Source organism: Leptopilina boulardi, unplaced genomic scaffold, assembly GCF_019393585.1.
Source record: "Leptopilina boulardi isolate dan_hultmark-lab unplaced genomic scaffold, ZJU_Lbou_2.1 LbouV2_193, whole genome shotgun sequence".
Lineage (NCBI taxonomy): Eukaryota > Metazoa > Arthropoda > Insecta > Hymenoptera > Figitidae > Leptopilina > Leptopilina boulardi.
Genome location: NW_026137744.1, coordinates 927,418 through 951,173, shown reverse-complemented (window position 1 = coordinate 951,173; position 23,756 = coordinate 927,418). Strand labels below are relative to the sequence as shown.

Below are 23,756 nucleotides of genomic sequence, written 5' to 3'. Positions count from 1 at the left end.
TGCTTTAGGTGAATATAAGCGCAGATCGCGTCTTCGAAATCTTAATGGGAATGTCGTTGGGTTAACAAGCCCAAAGATATCGTTCTCACAATTTCAAAAAAAAAAAAAAAAAAGTAGCTAGCGAGCAATTACGTAAATTAAATTTAAACACGCATTCAAATGAAGCGATATCAGAAAAATCCGGATGTTGAAGCAAAGAAAGAGGGGGGGTGGGGAAGAAGTGAGGCTTGTGTGACGAGGTTTTTAGTTGATGCAAAAGAGAGAGAAAGCTTTGGGGTATGAACATATCAACACACAGAGAGAATATATATAGACGCTAGCTTTAACCAGACGAAAAAAATTCTGAATATTTATGTTTCGTATTATTAGCGTATATATATATACGTTCTGATATCTCGGTAAGCATCGCTAATTAGCTTGCGACCGCTAGCCTTTCGGCAAACAGTGCTGGCTACTGTCTTAAGTTCCCGTAATCAAGATGGTGGCGCCAACCGCCCGGGGCGGTCGATTCCGAAACTAATTGCCTCGGCTAATTTATCCCGCGACATACGCGGACAGAGAATCCATTCTGGCCTATACCACGTAATCATATCACGAGATCTGCTTTTTCGACGCAGGAAATCGTTTACGATTAGGCGGAACGACGCGTACTCGCCGAAAAATTACCTTTTTCTTTCCCTTTAAATTATAATCGGATTTGATTTTTTTTTTACTTTTCATAACCCGCGAGGAATCTATATTTTTACCAAATTCCAAATATAGAAACAGTAAAATTTTATATTTGAACATAAAAATTAAAAAAAGAAAGTCAAAAAAAGTTTCTTCTTATCCTGATGTCGAAAATGAGAAATCATTATTGATACAGTCCATTTTGAAGAAAATGAGAAATCTTATCTAAACTTTAATTATGCAAGGAAAATGATAAACAAGAAGGATTTCTGAAAGGTAATTAAAGTAGTCCTGTTGATATATAATGAAGACATTGCAATTTATTAAATAGTCTCTTCTATCAATCTTACTTACATTTATACAAAAAAAAAAAAAAAAAAAAAAAATGAAAAGAAACCGAGTAGAACGGAGTCTACTGCGATTTTTAATTAAACATTTATCGAAACGATCACATATACATACATATATATTTACAAAATAATTTGATCATCACGAGGTGATATTATTTACAATTTATATTTACAGACTCATGGAGTGTTTTCATGGTTGACTCGCGAAGAGTGTGCCTCTATGGCGAGCATAAACAGCCAGTTCATTACACGTCCAATTAAATACAACTCTGGCAATTATTAATTAGCGCGATTACTCGCAATCTTTCTCTCTTTCTCTCTCGTTCCTGAAACCATATACTCAGTAATCTATCCTCAAGATGTGCGTACAGTTGGATCTCTTGTTTTTTACTTTACACTTTATATAAACACACAGCGCGTAGCTCGAGATTCAAGACCGCCCAGATTCTCTCTCTCTCTCTCTCTCTTGTCTACTTTTTAATTCCACATGATCATTCCCTTGTAAGGTGCTGTGGAATAGGATGATGAGACGTCAAACCAGGATGGGACAGCATTCCTACTGGATAAAGTCCTGTTGGACCAAGTAGACCATGATGCGCACCATAAAGTGCCGTGTGATGTTGAGTCACCGCTGTCATTCTCTGTTTCTCGATCTCAGCCTCCTGAAGACGTTTCGCCTTTGCTCTCCTATTTTGGAACCAAATTTTTACCTGCAAAATGAAAAAAAAATTATTATTTAATTGTCCAGTACTGTAAGAAGACTGTACTAAATTAGAGCTGATTTTGAATATCAAAATGGAACCAAATTACGATTTATTCTAATCCAAATTAAGGAAAATGAAAGAAACAAATTCATTTGAAGATTAATTATATGAGAAAAAAAGAAGAAATCAATAATTCTTTACCTGCGTTTCAGTAAGATGAAGTGAAGAGGAAAATTCCGCTCTTTCGGCAACACTGAGATAATGTTTCTCGCGGAACTTCTTCTCCAGAGCAAGGAGTTGTTGCGTCGTGAAAGGAGTCCTAGGTTTTCTGTTTGGTTTATGTTTTCTAAGATTGCACTTGATTTTCGCTGGTTCTCCGTTTTCTGTAACAAAAGAAAAAAGAAATACATGAATTTTTGTATTATAAATGGAGATGAAAAAAAAGATTGACCGCAATGTTCCGTTTTTTTTGGGTGAGAGCGGATAAACAAGAATCGTTTCTCTTTAGATCGTGCAATTCATAATTTTCCGTTTGACGAGCCCACAAGATCAGCCTTATTATATATATATATATATATATATATATATATAAATTTTTTTGCAAGACCGGGAGCAACCGCAAATTCCGGTCCGCAAATTGTTCCGTTTCAATTTTTTCCCCCGGGTATTTATCTTTTTTCAGCTATATTTGTTCTCATTACATATATGAGCACATGTACAAAATTATTTAAAAATCGGTAATTTCCATTAATTAATTTTTAAAAATAGAATTATTTTATTGTATTTAGTGAAATTAAATTATCTAATTTAAAAACAAAAAAACAAAATTATCTAATTTCATGAAGAAAAAATTATCTAATTTAAAAAAAAAAAAAAAATTATCTTATTTCATGAAGAAAAAATTATCTATAATTTTATTTTAGAAAATTGATGTTAAATGACATTTATGAAAACAATATTTAATTGTTGAAAATTTTGATTGACATTTGTAAATGATTATCTAATTTGAGCAATTATATATACATATTATTATTGTAATATTATGAAAAGGAAAAAAGTGAGGTTTACGCATCGTTATGTAAAATCTTGCTCAATGATAGTGATTATGCTTTCGAGAGAAGTTTTTTAATTTCTCAGTGTACCGATAACCCCGCGAGACAAACACACACGCACACACATACACAAGAGTCATAAGCAACAATTAACACTCTGAGAAACTTGTTTACTTTGCTCTCAAGTTGTTTACTGCCATTCAAAGCTTCTTGACAGACATATTATCGAATTTATATCTTTATAATACTCAATTAATTTGTTTAGACTTGTGCGCAAAAACATAGATCACGCCAATAGACGCATCAATCTATCTTTATATCGTAGAGATCATCAACATATCTTTTTTAATAACTTGTACAAATTGTCCTCAACATAACATTTTTGAAAGAAAGAATATATATATATATATATAATTTTAAACCTCACTTTATAATTTTTGTATTGATAATATCAAATTGAAAATTCATGATAAATGCAGTAAATGTATATATCATTTTGAACAAATTGTACAGAAAGGATCAACCTGATGATGTTAAAGCATCGTGCACAATACAATACGATCAGCATATCTGTATATAATTTATCACAAATACAAAATTAATTCAAGTTTGCTATAGGGATTCAGATGAGATGTCTAATATTCGTGAGTTCGTCAACCCTTCTCTCTTGTATAAATTCCTCAGGAAAACAAACGACTGAATAATTCCATATATTGTATGGGGCTTTCAATTGACAAGATAAGCTTTAGAGTTTCTGAAGAGGCAAGTTCGAAACACACATTTTGAAGGGAAAAGAAAAGCAACAAATGCGCGCAGGGTTAAGCGACGAATATCCAAGATTTGTCCCGAAACAATTGACAGATTTGTAGGACAGACGAGTTGGATGGGCTCTCAACAACGTCGACGTATATATACAGCAGAAATCTTATATATATATATATATATATATGTGGGTAGACAAAAGGCCATCGAACAATTTCTGAATTTCAAATTCGGCCCCGTAGCCAGATACGGACGCGCGAGAGGAAACTCGTTGCGTTGATCCTATGGCTCGCTGTTGCTTCTGGCTCTGTTTGCTTCTCTCGTGTGTCTCCTCCTTTGTATCGGATCCACCTCCGACTGGCTAAGGGTCCAATTAGTCTCGGCATTCGGAATCTTTCTTGGGGGCCACCGGGCCAAAAACGATCCGGACGGATTTTAATCCGGACTCGATCGGGAACGCATTCGAAATAATTAGCTGATTTTGCCGAGATAAGTGTCTTCCACGAAGGCAAAGATGATCGGACCGGCAAAACTCCTTTGTTCCCCCGTTGCGTAATGACGCTGCTACCGTCTTGTCGTATCCAATCTACCTCTTTAGGCCAAAGGAAAATATCAAGGGATGCACATATTTTTTTCCATCTATCAGTCTCTGTCCCTCTCTTTTTTTCTTTCTTTCTCTCTTTTCTATTTTCATTTTGAAAAATTGAATAAAATTGAAACAAGAGGAACCACAAAAAAAATGATGAAGGAATTGAAATTTCTCAATAATTGATTCGAGCATTATATTTATAATAGAGGCGGGCAACAATAATTGCTTGTAACATCAGTAATTGAAGGAAACATCAATAATTGACATCAGTAATTGGTCCAGATGCTGCATCAATAATTTATCAACCTCGAGAATTGTATTCTATAAAGTTGTCATTACATCGCAACAATTCTGATGTTCTATATATCTGCTCGATATAAATCCCCTTGTGAGATTCTATCTATCTCCAACAAACATGATCCGAACGGTAGAACCCTATATATATATATCTCATACCATACATATATTCTATATTATATAATCTATATCTGTATTATTAGATTCAATATTGTAATAGGATAATCCTATATATCAACAAAGATATTATTTTTAAAAAAGATATTTAAAGATTTAAAATTCCTCAAGATTTGTGCTCCAGATGGTGACGATGTCGAGACCCTCCTGGTGAACTTGATCATAAAAGTAGTAATTTCATTCGCATCCTTCAAGTGGCAGAGCTTTGCCAGCGTCTGCAAGAGGATCGAAATAAAAGATGGAGGCGTAAAAGTTTGAAGAACACCATAGAGTGTTTAGGGTGCTTCATCCAAAGAGGCTATATTTTAGAATTACGACGCCTCGCCCTCGCACGTATAATATACACAAGGGGTTTCTTCTTTTTTTTCGTACTCGAAGCTAAGAATATAAGATAGCGAGAAAGAGAAAGAGAGAAAAAAAGTCATAATGTGTAAGTTAAACGCCTTGTTCAGACTCTCGTTTTTTTTTCCTTCTGGCATTTTGGGATGTAGGTGATTGCCAACACAAGCGGGTTAAAAAGGAATGTAATATAAAGGAACGATAATGTAATATAAGGAATGACTTGTCGGCAGGAGACCAAAAAGATCTTCTCTTATGCCGCGCGCTATATCGAAGCGACGGTAGGCTATCATCGGCTCGCTCTCACATACAAACGATCTGTCTGCAAATTAATTTTTTTTTCCCATATAGTGAAATACTGATTTGTCTCGACAAAAATTCACTTTTATACATCAGGTTTCCTCTTCTTTTTTTTTTTAAATCGAAATCACAAATTCATTTCTTCGCATTTTATGTTTATAGCGCACGATCAGAGAGAGAGAAAAAACCGGATTTTTATAATGAAGTGAGAATTTGATCGCCCGTTTAATATTCGTGCTTCTGTCCTTTTTAATGATATAGAAACCGGGAATTGACCTCGATTTTTATCGATCAAGTTTATTGCCGTGTGTGTTATATTATGCAAGAGATAATTGAGATGATGAGAATTGTAAACTATGCGATAATTCTTTGGACTAGAGTCCTAAAATAAAACTAAAGAATGTCCTAAAAATATATATTGTTCTAAAGATGATACCAAAGGAGTGAATCAAGAATGTAACACACATGTGAAAGAATTCTCTTACCATTGAGAGGTGCATGATGAGTGAAGTGCGACGGGAAAAAGGTGGCGGCCGCTGCTGATTGATGTCCACCCCAAATCGCTGGATGTAGGCTGGACGTGATTCCAGGGATACTACCGAGGGCCGAAAATCCACCAATATAGGCGGGAGTGGGCCTCACGGGTGTGGGACTTGTGTGTTGTTGTTGAAGATCCTCAACATCGACTAAACTCGATTCATCATCATCAACAACATCGTCAACGTCTTCAATTTCCGAGCACCTTGAACGACCCTCGTCGTGCGATGAACTTCTCGGTGATTGTGATCTAAAATCTCTGATAATAATCGAATGATGCTTTGGTGAAAGTGTAACTCTTGAGTCTGGTGTTTTTAGATCCGTCGACACTGGTGATGTACTTATCCGATAGTCCAATAATCCAGATGATAAAGTACGATGCGTCGGTGATCCGGCAACAGTGAAATCCTGATCGTAGAGTTTTGAGGATGTTCCACTGTCTTTACTTTTTGGCGAATCACAATAATGTTGTGGTATTCTGGATTCGGAAAAATCCTTAAGAGAATCGGCAATACCATATCGTAGCCTAAGATCGCTGGGTGCATATTTTGATAGTGGTGAATTTCCCATTAGATGATGAACTGGAGAATACGAGGTAATGGGTGATGATCTTGGTGAAGCTGATGAATTACTGATTTTGGATGATGTGTCAGTGGTTTTTTTGGTATCAGCTAGAAGTGCAGCTACGGAGAAACTTAAATGATGTACAGGACTAGGTGAGGCTTGTGGTGCCTGTGCCTGATTTGGTGAACCTGGACTCGTTGAGGGCGGTGTCACCGGTGATGTCATTCTTAAGACTGTCATTCTTGAGATTTAAGGGAAAATTTCTCTCTAACTTTTACGATAAAGACAAACAAATTCCTTTTGATATTCTAAACGTTCATATTAACATAATACACTAAACTCTGGTTGAAATTTCGAAAAGTCAATTAAGACTTGGAAAAATTAAAACCCCCGGAAAAATAGTCACAAACTTTCAAAATAGAATGAAATTTTTGGACAATTGAGAGATAATTATTGTTTGATGATCTTGTCACTTAACACAAATTTATCAACGACACTTATAAAGATCACTGAAAATTTTTGTTGACAAGGTGGAAAAATTCTTGACAGAGCTTTGACTAAAGAACCTCTTACCAAGTCGAGATCTCGGAGTAGACTGGCTGGCAGTGATGTCCGTGTGGAGGGAAAGGTTTTTTTTTTCGTTTTGAATTAGTGTTTCATGGTAGGGATCGTGGATGGAAAGAGGTTGAATCGGAGGCGGGCTTTCACTGAAGAGGGCGTGGATCATCAGCTGCCGCCTCTGAAATTGCTTGCAACTGGAGGGGAAACGGGTTAGTTGGTATATATATTTTTGCGGCAAAGGATAAGGTCCCCTCGAATGCAAATGCGACCTGATGGTTGCAGAATGGGGATTGCTTCAAGGGGTAAGAGAAAGAGAGTGAGAGAGAGAGAGAGTGAGAAGGGGAAAGAGAAAGAGAGATCTAATCGACGCTTGCCTTCCTAAGTTGGCGACGGTAATGAGTGTAATTGACCAATTAGGTTCGTTGATTACGTGCGCTCCAAAAACATTTTTACTCCACCAACACTTATCGATATTTATATTCCAGATCGAAAGTCGATATCAATTCTTAACTTATTCCCGTTACACTTGCCTTGGAATCGTGAGAGTTTCTTCATTTTCTCAAAAATTTATACTTTTTTTTATCCTTTAGTTGGTTTTTTTTTTTTCACAAAATTATAATAACATCTATTTTACTCTGCATTTTTCTTCTTAAAAAAGTAAAATTTTTTGACTTTAGATTTAATAAACCAATACAAATATATTACAATAAATAAATCTGTTTGTTTGAATTGTAATTTGTGATAAAATAATTAATGTACAAGAGAAAAAGACTATTGGAAAATTGATTTCTTTTTTTTTTTTGTGTGGAATTTATATGGAGAAGCTTTGGTACAGATTGTTTTATATGATTTTGACATGGAAAATCCTTTCTGCGCGTTTCGAGGTTGTCATGTTTACAGTATCCTGTAACCAGTAGCAGTTTTGTGATAAGCAAAAATAAATGAGTGCCGATAGTGGATTTTTGATAAAACTTTTCAAATATAAAAGCCCTCGGACGTTCTTTCATTTTCGCGAATCCGTTTTGATTGTGAATCTCATCCAATGCCCGTCGATGATTCGACGTGAAAGAAATTTACTGTCTCTGTGTTAATATCGTTTGTATAACAATGTCAATATAAACCGATAACGGCGTTCCATTATATTTCTTTTTTATTCTTTCATTGGCCGAAAAGAAATAAGCCGTTTGTAAAATCCAATTTTACAAATACATATATATATATATATATATATATTGAGACAAAAAAAACGAAATAAAGAATGAATAAATAGAAATAGAAGTATATATATATATAAATAAATTAGAATCATGAGAAGGAAATTTAAAAATAATTAACTACCCAAAATAAAGAGAATGGAAGGTTTCTTTAAGGGGTCAAATTTTATCTCAAGAAGAAGAAGAAGAAGAATAATAATGGTAAAGTCGTAATAAAAGGGGTACGCGATCAGAGGTTAAGAGTTGCGCGCTCATGGTTCCCGATACGAGGAGATGCCATATAGTATAGGTTAGGGTATCGTTATTAAGTATCGTCTTACGAATAATTACGGAGGACACGAGCGAGATAAGTAGATGCTTTTTCAACTGTAGCTAGAGTGGGATGATCCAATTTGGATGGTTACCAAGGCAAACGATACGTTAAATAGATAGGACGAGTAACCAGCAACCCAACATAATGAGGACCACCCGCCAGACCCATAAGACCACTGTTGTGCGAACATACACGGTGTCAATTTTCACTTTATATAAAAAAAAACTATTTATTATTTATATAAGACAATGTAGAAAAATGAAAGGAAGAACAATTTTTTATTAGTCCATAAAATTTCAGTAAGATTTATACTGAAATTCAGTCATATATTTTCTGAAAATTTGAATTCTTTACACGGAGAGAAAGGTTTCAGTCCATACGACTATAAACACACGTTTAGTAAAATCTTTAAAGGGCATTTACTATACGCAGACAGTATCGCCAACGAGATGATGAGTATATAGGATATTTACAACGCCCGTTTAGTAAGATTGTCGGTAAGGCAGAATATACTATTGTAATTCCTATCTTATACCATATTGTCGTTTAGTAAATCCTACTACCAGTTCAGTTCGTCCAAAACTAACGATTCTGTTTAGATTTAACTGCCATGATATATAGTAAAACTGACTTAACATTTCTCTCCGTGTATTGATTGTAACAGTCAGATCTGTTTTACCTATTAATGGTAAAGCAGATAATTTATAAATAAAAATACAAAAAAATACAACTCTCATATGCCTAAAAATGACGAAACCAGACCGATTTTAATATGATTTCTAAAGTTTATTATTTCTCCCTTATCTATTCGACTAATAATATTTAAGAAAAAAAATGAAAATTATAATCTCAAATTGTATAGAAAATTGTGAAAAGGAAAAGTTGGTTTGAAGTTAAGCCGCTATCTATATGGTCAAACAATATAGTTTTGTCTACCATTATATGAGACGCTAATTGAAAGTTAAGAAGCAATGAAGTTATTCAAACAGTCAAAGTTAACTTAGGACCGTGCGAGTGAGTTATTAGATACGAATTTTTGAAGAATTGATTTTTAAGTGTTGGTAAATTTTTGTCAAATGTTTACGTCTCTAATTATCAATAAAGCGAGACTAAGATAAGTGTTTGCTTTCAATTTTTTTTTGTCTTGCTATCTGTGTCTGAACATATATATATATATATATATATATATATATATATGTATATGAGCTATTCGATTAGTCTCTTTATACCTCATTATTTAGATAGTTATATTCGTGTGCAGTTGGTGAGATTCAGGTTTACACAGTTAAGATCATAACTCAACGCTCGTGTTGACTTTTCTCGCTGCCAACGGATATCCACCGTGTAATTAGCTCCTCTTTGGAGTATCTATACACAGGTCCTAAAGTGAACGTAACTCTACCGAACAAATAGACGAGCTATTATAATTATAATGAGTAACACAAACCACTTTTGTCTGTGAATATATTTTTCTTTTTTTTCATGTATTTTGAATTATTATATTATCTTTTTGGCTTTTCGAAAAAATATAGAGATACCTATATATGTTAATGGATTTTCGTGGAAAAAAACAAAGAAATGATTAGGTTGAAAACGCGTTTTAAGTTATTATGCACACACAGAGAAAAAATATATAATAAACTCAGAGCGAAATAAATATTTATTTATAATTTTATATGGATTCTATTTGATTTAAATAAAAAAAAATTTTATTATTGCGCTAAATAAAAATTTTTTTTTGATGAAATAAAATTTTATTTTTACTCACAATCAGTAACATTTTTATTTGAGCCAAATAATATATTTTTCTTTTAAAATATAAAAAAGTTATATTTATAAATATATTGTTATTTAATTCAAGTATAAATTACTATATATTTGGTTTAAATGACAAATTTCAATTGTATAATTATTAGAGTGATTTTATACCACGTGCGAGATTTCTATATGCCATGAAAAAAAAATTCTTTCTTTTTATGACTTATTATTTTATAATTAGGGGCATTACAAGTGAAAGTCAAGGTCGACATTTGGGATTTATTTTCTTATTATTTGTAAAATTGTACTAAGTTTTGTACCTAAGTTGATCAGCTAAACAGCCTTTTAAGAATTTTTAATTACACTACAAAAAAAATTTATTTGATTCAATCAATTGGTTACTTGACTATTATCAAATAAATATTTATTTGTATCAAATAATCATTATTTGAGTCAATTAAATGGTATTTGTTTCAAATACAGAAATTATTGTTTCAAATACAGTATATTTATTTCAAATAAAAATTATTTGGTTCAAGTAAATATTTATTTGATAATAGTCAAATAACCAATTATTTGAATCAAATAAATTTTTTTTCTCTGTACATTGATATTATTAACAATTGAACATTTGTGAAATTTTTTTTTTATAAATAAAAGATTAATAATAATTATAATTATAAAGATGAAAATTTTTATGTAAAAAGAAAAAATTTAAATTTTTGACTTATGTATTAATATGTTCTTCATATTTATATTATATAGATTTATTAGATTTTGTTCTGTGTTTGTTATTTGTAGAATTTGTTTTTTTTTTATTTGTTGCAGATTTTGGAATTTCCATTAATCGTTCGCGAGAGCGTCATTCTTGTGAGTCGGGATGAACATTTATCAGAGACACCCTATAAGTAAGTACCATATTTGAAATACTTTTACATACGAAGGTTTAGGCCACGTTTGTCCGTTAATTATTAGCAAGACGCTATATTGAGCATGAGAACGTTATACATATATACATATATATTTCTTTCGGCCTGTGGGGAAATGAGACGAAATTCAAGTCAAATTGGCGTTAAAATTGCAATCACGGTGGTCCTATTTCCTTCTCACTCACGCCATATATACACTACATACATATTATATATATGTTTCTCTCGTTTTCGGTCGTTGTCGACCACGGAATTAGCTCGTCTATTCTCAGCGAACTTCACTCGTCTATATACCCAAACGATGACTCTTGTGCCTCTCTCTCTCTGTCGTCTCCCATAAACAAACGACGGTCAATTATAATACGTATACAGTTTGCAAATTTTTTTTTCAATTTTAGTTTGAAATAATATTGAGTTTTGTAAACTATCGTAGGGAAAATTAATAGTTTTTTGTGGTTAAAAAAATCAAAGTTATTTGACAAAATAATAATAATATGGTAATTAACATTGGTAAACCTTCGCTGGTCCGGAGATTTTTATGCACACTATAATACCCACCCAGGGTGAACAAAATTTTTCTAACACACGCACCGAAAGAACATCATTTCTTACCTGTATAGCGTGTGGAAAGTAAGTCATCATTTCCTCCCTGTTGTCAGAAAAACTAGTAATGTTTTTAATACACGGAGAAAAGAGGGATTGTTGTGCAAATAATTTTTTGATTGTTGTGAGTAGATTTGTTGATATTACAATTCGAAATATTAATATTACAATTCGGATTGTTGTCAATACATAAATGTATGTTTTTCTAACAACAATATGAATTTTTTGTTGTCAGTTTTGTTCAGTTTGCAATTTCGTACAGTTGCAGAAGCAAACTCTCTGTTGATTGCTGATGGAACAATCCGGATTTGTTCAGCTGACAGGTTTATTGTTTCATGTCACGTGGTCATCTTGAATTCTCGCAAACTGGCGTGCAGATCGTCGCGTCGTTTGCTTCTGGCACATGTGCCACTTTTGCTTTTATTATTAGTTTTTTTTTAAATGACAAAGTGCTACTAATAATGAATTCGGTTAAACTGGTGATACGACCTATACGGAAATCTGCTATCGATTATATTAGAAGGCAAAGAAACTGAACAAATTGTATTAGACGAATCAAAGTTTTGTTATTAAAACAAATCGCATTGCCGATTTAACAATTTAGTTCACCAAACAATTCGAATAGTTTTAATATAACAATCCTATTTCAACAATTTTTTTTGTCCCAAAAACAAATAGAACTGCTGGTTCTATATTGACAATCCGGAATTGTTGTGTGGACTTAATTTTTAGTAACCACAACAATTCTTTTTTCTTTGTGTAACAATTTTATTTTTCACCATTGTCTAATAATAATCATAATTCCAATCTATAAAATTAAATCACTTAAACGCTAAAATGATCTTACCTGTGTTTTCTTTAATGTTCCAAAGGAATCCAATGTAAGTTGTTCTCCGGCAAATCGATTTGTGATAGATTTTTTTAAAACTTTGAGGAAATGCTCATTTTTATATCATGTATGCGTGGTAAAAATTTCAATATCGCTTGCGATGTTAAAAATTGAGATAGTTAATTTCAAAGTTGTAATATTTAACATAGGATTCCTAACCTATGAACATTGAAAATGACAGATTTTATTTATTTTCTTCGAAAGTACGTGATAACTTTTTCTCAAAAACTAGTATATTGTAGGGGCGAATTAGAGAAATAAAAGTAAATAAACTTCTATAGGAGTAACGATGTTCAATTTTTAATGACAGTAATCTGAAAATCGAAATTCAAGTGATTTTCTAGTGAACTGACAAATAGGAGAAACACAACCGGTCGAGTCTTGACAACACCGCACTGTTCGTATGAAACGCGCGCATATAAATAAATAAACAAACATAAAAAATATGTTATGTTCTTCTTGCGATGAATCAACTTGTGTCAGCTGTTTATAGTCAGCCGTTCTACACTGTTGCCGAATCTTAAAAAGCTGCGCACAATTACAAATTTTGCACTTCTGCACTTGATAGAGGGTAAGGGAAACAGGAAAATGTTCTCAACTATTTCTTTTGAGGGAGATGTTATTCTTATATGTATAGAGAACAGGTTATGTTATTGAGCTCCACTGGCGCCGGAGAGTTCCCTTAACTTATTTAATGTTAATAATTTACTAGTATAAACAATTGTTATTTTTGCTATACTTGACGTGCAGACGACATTTGCGCACGCAGCATTCTCACGTATAGCCAATTTAGTTCACGAATCACGGCATAGCTGCGGTTACAGAAGAATGCTGCGTGCGCAATGTCGTCTGCACGTCAACTAGCAGAAATCGCAATTGTTTATACTCATAAATTATTAAAATTAAATAAGTTAAAATTGCATTTACAATTGAATTCCTTTGGAACATTAAAGAAAACACAGCTGGTAAGATCATTTAAGCGTTTAAGTGATTGAATTTCACATTCGAGCGCGAAACTTATTTAATTATTATTTAATAATTTTTTTATTTGTAAAATTATAAAAAATTGTTCTGAAAGAAATTTATTCTTCTCATTTACCTTGACATTTTAAAAAAAGGTAGACCTCAATCCGATTATTTTAGAACGGAAAAATATATCAGTTTAAAATTTTTTGTTATTATTGCAAATCTCGTAAACTAACAAAAAATTTAAGTTGCAATTTATGTTAAAGATTAGTCTTACTATATATATAACAAAATTCCAAAGTTTCATTGCAATCGGTTAACCTACTCCGATAATTATAAATTTTTTTGCACTGTTTATTACTAAATTAATAAACAAAATAGTAGCTTGAGTTAAATTTGTTTTCAGTTTTGAAACCTATAACAAACTAAATGTATAATATCAAATAATAAAAATTTTTAAACAGTATTTCTATTAACAGTTCTATAAATAAATAATTGTTATTTATTAATGTTATTTTGTAAAGTTTAAAATTGTTATGAAAAATAATATCGACTCTTCATAACCAGGTCATGAAGATAGTAAATAACAATTTGTTTAAACAATTGTTGAAATAATTATATTTATTTAAATCTTTACCCATTTATTATATATTTAGTTTGGTAAATTATAAAATTTGAAAAAAACTGCATTTTTCTATAGGTGCACAGTAGAGAAAGTTAATTAACAACAATTATATTTGTTTAAGTAATTGTAGAAGCAATGATCTTATTTTTAATCTTTATTTGTGGTATTATAGGTATTAATTAATTAATTATTTTAATATTATTATCTAATAATAATAATAAATCATGATTATTATTATATATTACACTGAGAAAACTGTTTGGTATCATGTATTAAAGTTTGGTTTTCCCTACCAAATTTTTTATTTGAAATATGTGCAACTAAACCGTTTAGTTGGAAGTACTTAAATTATTTGTCCAACCGTTAAATTTCGCTCAATTGAATTATTTAGTAGGTGTAACCAAATAATTTAGTCTACGTAATAAATACATTTATTAGAATGAAAAAAAATGTTCTGTTGACGTAAATAAAATTTAGTTATATTTCAACTTACTGTTTTCGTTGATTAAAAAAAATTTTTTTGTAGAAATAACTAAATAATTTATTTTATCTAAAATAGTTTCTTTGGTCATTTTTACGATTTTGCATAAAAAATAAGGTATTTTAATTCAAGAGAGATGAGATTAATAATATAACTTTATTAAATTCATTATGCTTAGACATTACAAAAATAATTTATCTTCCCGTAAGTACACGCACTACGCGCGTTTTATGAAATATCTCAAAATGATATCGCATAAAATTGAGGAGCAAGTTTTCAAAAGTTGATACAGAATGCCACGAGGCATATTCTAACCCCCATCCTCTTAGCAAACGTTTTGTCACTTCGTCAGCCATTCTTTCGAAATAAAAGAAACACTTTCAGTACACTTTTAAAAAATAAATATTAATAAAACTTTAATGACACTGCTACGATAATAGACCAGCCGAACAATAAAAACACATGACATAAATGATCGGATAAGCATAACGCGGAAGAGGTCCACAAACAGCGCGTGCGCAATTCTGCTAGTACGGAGAACCAAACTGTTTAGTTCGTAGACATGAAACCTTCAAAAATATTTTTTGGTAGAGCAAACTAAATTTTTCGATTGATTGCCACTTTCTTTTCTGTTATACCAACCATACTTTAGTAAGGCCAACTAAAAATGCTTAACTAAATTATTTTCTTATTATTACGATATATTATTTTTCTCAGTGTATACTATAAATTAGTAAGAATTAGAGAATGACATAAAAATCTCCGGTATGACTAACTTTTAGCAAATTATTATTATATTTATTATTGTATAAAATAAACTCTTTATAGATTTTTAGTTGTTATTGTCAAGATATTACAAATAACAAACATAAAAAGTTCATGTTGAGCAAAAGAAAGTGTATTATATATGTATATAAAACTCTATATAATTCCCGAAGTATATAGTATCATTTTAATTAGCAAACAAGACACTCGTTCAGATACTATAAAGAGGTATTAAATGATATTACCAGAAAGGAATTTAGCAGAAATTGTGAAAGCGTTTTACTGTACGGCGCGCATACACACAGCGAAAACAGTTGTAACTGTCCTAATCGGTTAGGAGAGTTGTCGACGAGATGTAGCGCCGAGTAAAGCGGGAGTCATTGATTCGTTATTCTCTCCAGCTTTTACGTTTGCCCTCTGTGTGCCACCTCGTAATGCGCTCTACGAGGCATTTTAATGAAGGCATTACAGAGGTTGGTATACACGTCGATATCGAAAATAAGATTCTCGCAAAAGAACACCGCGGTGCTCTCGGCTCAGTGATCGGCCCCTCTCTCTCTCTCAGAGAAAAGTAAAAAATATATATATATATACTGTGAGCGTCGACCATTTGTTTTAAGACTTCTCCACGAGAGAGTTTACGTATTTGTATGCATGTATATATAACATATGCGTGTATGTGTGTATTGTATTAGTCGTTGAAGCGGGATTTGTGTATTCGTATAAGGTTTGCCTACAGGTGTAAGCTCAGCGACCGTAAGCGACTTCGTTTCCCGGCTTTTTGCAAAGCATCCGCCCGCTCGCGTATAGCCAATAATTGAATATCAGAGCAGGGAGAGGATTTTAGAGAGAGAGAGAGAAGGGATTCTCTGAAGAGAGGAGGATAGGGATGAGAGCAGGCAGCATCCGATGGAGTATCGGAAGAGTAGGAGGAGGAGAAGAAGGGTGAGAGCGAGCGACTGCAAAAGGCGAGTAGCATATCACGTTAGTGTTGGTGGTGCCGGGTTGGACATTCTGGGAGAAAATCGATATTTTAATTGGACAAAATAATTGGAACGAGCAAGCGAGCGAACGAACGAATGGAAGATCGTAATCTCTGGGTATATGGACCCCTTTGTGAATTGGCGAGTCCCCGGTGCATCCCGCGCGCGTTATATTCTCTCCCGTCGACGACGCGACGCCCTATACTCGTCCGCGCGCTGCAGTTGTATATATACCTTTCCGCTTGCACCCGCACCCTTTTGCTTGTTGCACGTTTATATACTCTCGGAAAACATATCATCCCTATGCGATATAGGCACACAAAGTTAATGCGCTTGTTTCGCAATTTAGTTAAATCTACCCCCCCAATCCTCCCTCGCCTTTATTCGATTAATTTTAATGCATTTTGAAAAAAAAAATTTTATAGACATTTCTTCACTATTTTCTTAATGGTATCAATTTGATACAGAATTAGAACAAATTATTACCAATATTTGGTTCTAATTATGTTTTGATCCAAATATTGGTAACAATTCGTTGCATAATTTGATATATTACTTATTCAAATTAACAGTGTTTCTATATTGTTGAAAGAAAAATGTTAGCATTTTTTTCTGATTTTTTTCTAAAAAGAGATTTGTTTTGTATGGGCTAAACACTTTGAGACACTTGTCATTGAACTCGAGTTCAAAAGAAAAAAAAAATAACGGGAACTTTAAATTCCCATGGGCGCGCTAATGTGATTTTGTAAAAGCGGAAGTGGCAAACGCGTGACCAATTATGCGCGGCGAACACAAATATTTTTGCTTCGATATTTCATCCCTATATATGTGAAATAAAGTGTTTTAAAAAAAGGGAGAGAGAGAGTCCCACTGGTGGAAAGGGACTTGTATAGTAGTTGGTTTCAGTTGACACCTCAACACGTGCGGTCCATTCGTGTCTAGTTAAGAGCCACTATGGCGCCTCATAACCCTACAGCCTCTCTTCGAAAGTAACTTCCACACATATACAAACGCACGCATATACATCTCCTTCCTCCCATGGCGCTATATCGTTATATACTTCTTTAATGCTCCAGAAACCGGTTCTCCACCCTGGCTTTGCGGTTTTCTGAATCCCTTAGTAGTTCATTTGTTTCGACAGTGTGCGACGCTCATTTCCGGTTGTTAAAAACCCTCAAAGTCGTAAAGATTTACGGATATGTATATATATATATATATGTACTTTGGTCTGCGCCATCATTATCATCATCATCATCATCAGAGACCCACACTTTGTGGCCTCAATCATCAAATTACTATTTAAGTATAAGCTTTTCTACACCACTCATGAATTTTCATATGCGGTACAATTTTATGTGTGTTGGACAAATTGAAACACTTTATCTTCTATATATATATATATATATATGTGTGTGTTTATAATTTCTAGAAACTGTATAAAACCCAAATCTTTTTTTTTTGCGGTTCCCTCAATTTGTCTCGGGGGATTAGAAATAAAAAATGTATTCGCAGATGCAGAAAATTACGGTTCTAATTTATCATACACATAACATATGTTATATATATATACGTTCGGTCATAATTCTTTTTCTGCATTCTTGATTCCATAATATTGAGGGTGACTTGTATTATTTAATTGCGTATAATTTTTACTAAAAATGCTAATATTAGCATAAAAGTGTGTTTTGCCAACCGAATTGCTAACAACTGACAACCGTGTTTACTAAAAAAAGAATAGTAAACCCAACTACTCTCCCAAATAGCACATAAGCTTGCAGCAACCTTGCGGCAGGCTTGCAGCGCAATATTGCGCAAGCTTACTGCAAGATTCAAATGTCTCATCTGATCGAAAGCTTGCATGTTAAGCCTACCGAAATATTGCAGTGTAAGGTTACTGCAAAATTGCACAATAAGATTATCGCAAGATTGCTCAGTAAGCTTGCACGGTAAGCTTGTAGCATTGTTAGTGCAAGGTTGCCAAATAACCTATTGCTTGGAACCTAAAATTTTTTTTTTAATGTTTCGTCTAATTTATATAATAAAATCAGACGAAACATTAAAAAACAATTTCTTAGGTTCAAAGCATTTGGCAACCTTGCACTAACCATATGCTACAAGCTTACTGAGCAATCTTGCGATAATCTTATTGTGCAATCTTGCAGTAACCTTACACTGCAATCTGTCGGTAAGCTTACCATACAAGCTTTCGATCAGATGAGACATTTGAAGCTTACGGCAAGTTTGCCGTGAAAGGTTGGCAATATTGCGCTGCAAGCCTGCCGCAAGGATGCTGCAAACTTACGTGCTATATCTAGGCTGTTATAGTTAAACTTTTGCATTTGAAAGTGAGGAGTGTAAAATGGGAAAGTTACGGAATCAATCCCTATAATGCTTTTTCTCAACTCAAATTTTCATTTTTGATAAAATCAATTCTTATATATATACTTCTCAAAAATAATTGTTCTTGAAAATAATAATTATGAATATTGAGAATTATAATTAATCTCAAATCTGAATTCTATTTTCTATAAATGAGAATCTACTTCAAAAGAAATGAAATTCCGAAAATATTTTTTCAGAAACAACAATTATTTTTAGCAGAAGGTGCATATATATGTATATATATATATATATAACAAGCTTTGCCTTGTACACCGATTAGCGGCGGCATATATATATGTATAGTGACTTGAATTTGCCTTTGGTCGAAAAGTTTTCCTATATATATACATATATGTATATATAAGTGTCCTGAGAATTTTAGACAATCATTAATAACTGTGCTGAGACGTGCTTTTTAACTCTCAGATGTTATATATGAGAGCGGCGCTAAACGATATGGCTCAGGGAGGGAAGCGGGTGTCGTCACTTAACGTTGCTTCCGCTCGATGAGGGCGTGGTTTTGTTTTTCGAATCTTTTTAAGATGCCGGAAGATTTATTACATATTTTGAATAGAGCAACACACGTCTCAACGAATTAAAGCATTTCAAGTAAATTTCACTGGCGCTATATTATGCTGAGATGAGGCTAAAGCGCCTGGAAAATTATTATACCGTCGGCAAAATGAGTTTCTCTTCATCAAACGAAGCCACACTGGTCCATTAAGATTATTAAGAGAAATTGTGGTGAGAGAGACTAAAAATTATATATACATGACAATCGAATTGAAACGAAGCAGCAAAATTCTTGATATATGAATATACTTTACTATTATAATCATATCACACGCATATGGCACACATAAATCAAGTGAAAATTAACTTATCATGAATTTATTATTATCATTAACATTCGAAATATATTTTGCTAAATAAATTTAGGTAATATACGAAGAGAGAGATAATTAATATTATATGTTTTGGAAAAAAGTGGTTTTTGTCGAGGGGGGAAAAAATTCATTAATAAAATGGAAAAGATAAATGATGTCACTTTAAAAATGTGTGTTTTTTTTGGATAAATGTGTGAGCTTTATAATCACAAAGCCACGTAAATGTATAATAATGGTACACTGAAACGTCGTCGCAGAGATGGAGAAGCCTATGTTTAGCTTCTTGGGATTTTCGAGATGAATGAGAGAGAGAGAGAGAGAGAGTGTGTGTGCTTAACCTCAGTAGAAGTGAATTTTTTTCGCTCCAACGGGACACGAGAGGCATTTGACTTTTGTTCACTCTCTCGCTCGCCTTGGTCCCCCGAATGACCCGCTTCGCTCATTTCAGCACATACATACAACTTTTAAAGGAACAAGAGCAGGAGAAAAAAAAGGCCATAGAAAGAGAGAAAAAGAGGCTCGTGCCAACGTTTAAGAAATCTCGACTGTTTGATGTTACATATATGAATCATAAGCTTGCGCGCTATTTCAGATTCTTAAAATATTTCTTAAAACAGAGAATGAGAACTAATGAATATTCACAAAAATCAATTTTTTGAAAAAATATATCACACAAATGGAACATGTGTATTTCTCTCGAGTTTTGACAGTTGTGGAGAATTAAATATTATTCTTATATAAATATATATACATTTTGTATATAGGTATTTTACCATTATAAAATCACGATTTTTTTTTATTATCTCTTGTAAAAAATTGTCTCATTTATTTTTCATTTAAAATTTATTATTACAAAAAGAAATTTAAAATGAAAAAATATATTTCGCTTTAATTTTTTTTCTTCAGCAATATACGAAAAAATAAAAAAAAAGCATGTGTCCAGCGACTTGTGTGGGTTCTTTGAAGAAGAGAAAATTTGTCAAGAGGTAGATGAGTGTAGCATTTACTTCCATTTTGAGAGGTATCGAACACGATTTCAAGTCCATTTATGACCTTAAACGGTGAATTTTCGCGAAAAGATCGCAAGTATATAGTCGATAGTTATAGCTTCCTCGAAAAGGAAAGCATTAAGATTCTTTACAGTCTACAATATTCGTCAGCTTAATGGAGCCACGCGGTACAAGAGTAAATAAAAAAAAAAAAAAAAAAGAAAAGAAAAAAACGAAAAAAAAGAAAAAAAAAACAACATCTTTTAACAAACCAGACTCATTAGGACCGTGGCGGTTGTTTTTTACAACGAGAGACATTTGTAAGCAATACAGACTTCAAAAAACAAACTCTTGTCGTTGGCACCGGACCTCTTCTTTGCTCGATTTTTCTATACGCTCGCGTATATATATAAGACGCGCAGGTCCCGTGTGTGCTATGCTGCTCTGTTTTTGGACCCCAGCTGGTTAAGGGTGTCTGGCAGAATTTAAATTGCTATGTGCGGCATATATATATACATTCGTCGTCCCATCGAAGGGTAAAAGGCGCTGCCATCAGAGCACCTGCCGCAAAACTCTTTCGATTGATTTCACGCTGACAGAAGGCGCACCCAACCTAAAAGTCTTTATATACATATATATAGAGAGAGAGAGAAATTTTTTCCTCCGCTTCGCTAATTGTATAAATTAATTAGCGGAAGGGCTAATTAATTAGCGGAAAGGCAGATTAATCGGGCAGGTGAGCCACCATTTGACTTTGAAAACATTTGACGAAAAACTTTTATTATATATATACCTTTTTGGATAACAAAAACATTTTTAACTGCCGATGTTTATTATACATATATACTCTATATATAAATGTTTATTACAGTCGGTGATGAACCTTCTTTTGGAGAACATATATATATATATAACTATTCTTCATAGCATCCGTTTTCGAATACCATATTCGACTTATATCCATAGCAGTATTAATTTTTTTTTGTAATTAAAAAAAAAGACATTTTTATACATAAAAAATTAAAATTTCCACCTCGCTTTATTAAGAAAAAAAGAAAATAAATTAATTTTTAAGGGCAAAAATAAGATTATACTTTTTTGGGTTCTTTCTGAGAATATTTTATATTTTTTTAATATATATTTTTAGTATCGATAATGATGAAAAAAAAATTATATACCTAATTATATGTTGAACAATAATAAGGGATTTATCGAATGTTGTGAGTGTTGCAATTGGAGAGAACAAGCGCGAAATCCCGAAACACATGTTCCTGGCGTCTTAACATTTCCTGTCGTTAAAGAGAACGCCTTAACTACTTGTGTTTACGCGTATCCTTTTGCCACACTACTCCGCCTATTTCAACTTCTCGTCTTCTTCCTCTCTTCTTATCTCTCGCTCCCCCGCCTTAATTTAAAGTCTAACCCAGTTGTCCCTTTTTATCCCTTTGTTTCCTTCCTCATTTATGCTTCCTCTTTTTATATTTATTCTTTTCTCTGTTACATTTTTTCTTTTTTTAAAAAGTCCCTTCATTTCTTCTCTTAATGTTTTCTTTCCTCTTTTCTTTCTTAGCTCTTTATTTCTATTGAGGATTATTTGAATTCCTTTTTTTTTATACTTTATTAGTTCATATTAATATTTTTTCGTGTATCTGATTTTTCGTCTTCTCCTCCCTTCTAAATCTTACATTTTTCCTTCTTCCTTCTTAGCTCATATAACAATTCTCCAATTTTCGATACGCACGTTTTCTTCGGTCATAAAAAAAGGCATCTTGGGTTTTTAAGGACGAGATATTTTCGTTCTAACACCTCCCATTCGTCGTAATTCGAATCACTTCTGCGAAATGCAATTCATTGCACATTATATGCCTTACCTTGATTTACACTCTGATCATTCGGAACGGTTAAATTCAGTTTTATAGTTTTTAGGTATATATAGCGGAAATGAAACAAAAAATGTTTTAGAGTGTTTGTAAAATTTAATTTTTCGATATTTAAGAATTTTCATTTTTTTGTTTATTCAACATTAATTTTTCATATATAATTTTTGGGGCGTATGATTGTTTCATAAAAATTATTAATAGTTAGAATTTTTATTTTCAAGAAATTTATTATAGCTATAATTTTTTATTTTTTAGACGAATTTTCATTTTGTCTGAAATTACAAATGGTTGAAAAAACAATAAGATTTCGATGCGATTTTTTAAAATTTATCAATCACGATATTTTAGATAATTTCTGACTATAGTCAATTTTAAAAATCGCGACAAAGTCTTTCTGTCGATTTTTTTGTTGGTTATATGTAATTTCGGATAAATGCATATTCGGATCGTTATAAGAATTGTATCAAATAACAATTCGTGCAAATAAAAATTAGAACAAATAAAGATTCGATGAATTGGAAATTCTGACATTTAAAAATTCGAATCGCACTATTATAAAATTCAGTTGAATGAGAAAAATTTAAATTCGGTTAAATTAAAATTCTACTAAATTAAAATTTTGATAAAGATTCGGTACCTAAAAATTATGTAAGGTATAAACATTTTTTAAAAAGAATTTCTGTCAAAAATGATAACTCGAAAAATAAAAATTTGTTTAAAAAATAATTATATTTATTTAATAAATATCTTGAAAATGAAAATTCTAACTAATGATTTTAATAAGATAATAATCAAGCGTCAATAATTTTTAAATTCTCACTATGCTATGTTATCACATTATAAATTGTGGGGTATTATTTTAATACCATATAAATAGATTAATATAAGATGCCAACGCTCAAATGTATCGGTGATTGAAATAAAATCCATCAAAAGACTAAAATTGTAAACTTTCCAAAAGTGAACTTAGAAACGTTTATTTTTAGTTTTACCAAATTGAAAAAAATGGATTATAATCATTTGCTCTGAATGGATCTTTTGCGAAAATGGGACTAAAATGTATGTATAGGTATATATATATTATTATTACACGAGGGTAAATTGTACGGAAGAAATATATTTTCAAGAGCATGTCAGATCTGCTAATAAACTGAGAGTATATATATATATATACTACATCTGTTTTAGATG

The 23,756-nt window shown here is 32.4% G+C and overlaps 1 protein-coding gene across 1 annotated transcript; it reads right to left on the bottom strand.

Annotated features, from left to right (window-relative positions):
* Positions 1-969: 969 nt before the first annotated feature.
* Positions 970-6,959, bottom strand: LOC127277981 (muscle segmentation homeobox). Its single transcript, XM_051299454.1, has 3 exons — positions 5,725-6,959; positions 1,925-2,106; positions 970-1,729 (listed from the first exon to the last, which is right to left on the bottom strand). The coding sequence occupies exons 1-3, from the start codon at positions 6,578-6,580 to the stop codon at positions 1,511-1,513; spliced, it is 1,257 nt and encodes a 418-aa protein (XP_051155411.1). The 5' UTR covers positions 6,581-6,959; the 3' UTR covers positions 970-1,510.
* Positions 6,960-23,756: the final 16,797 nt, after the last annotated feature.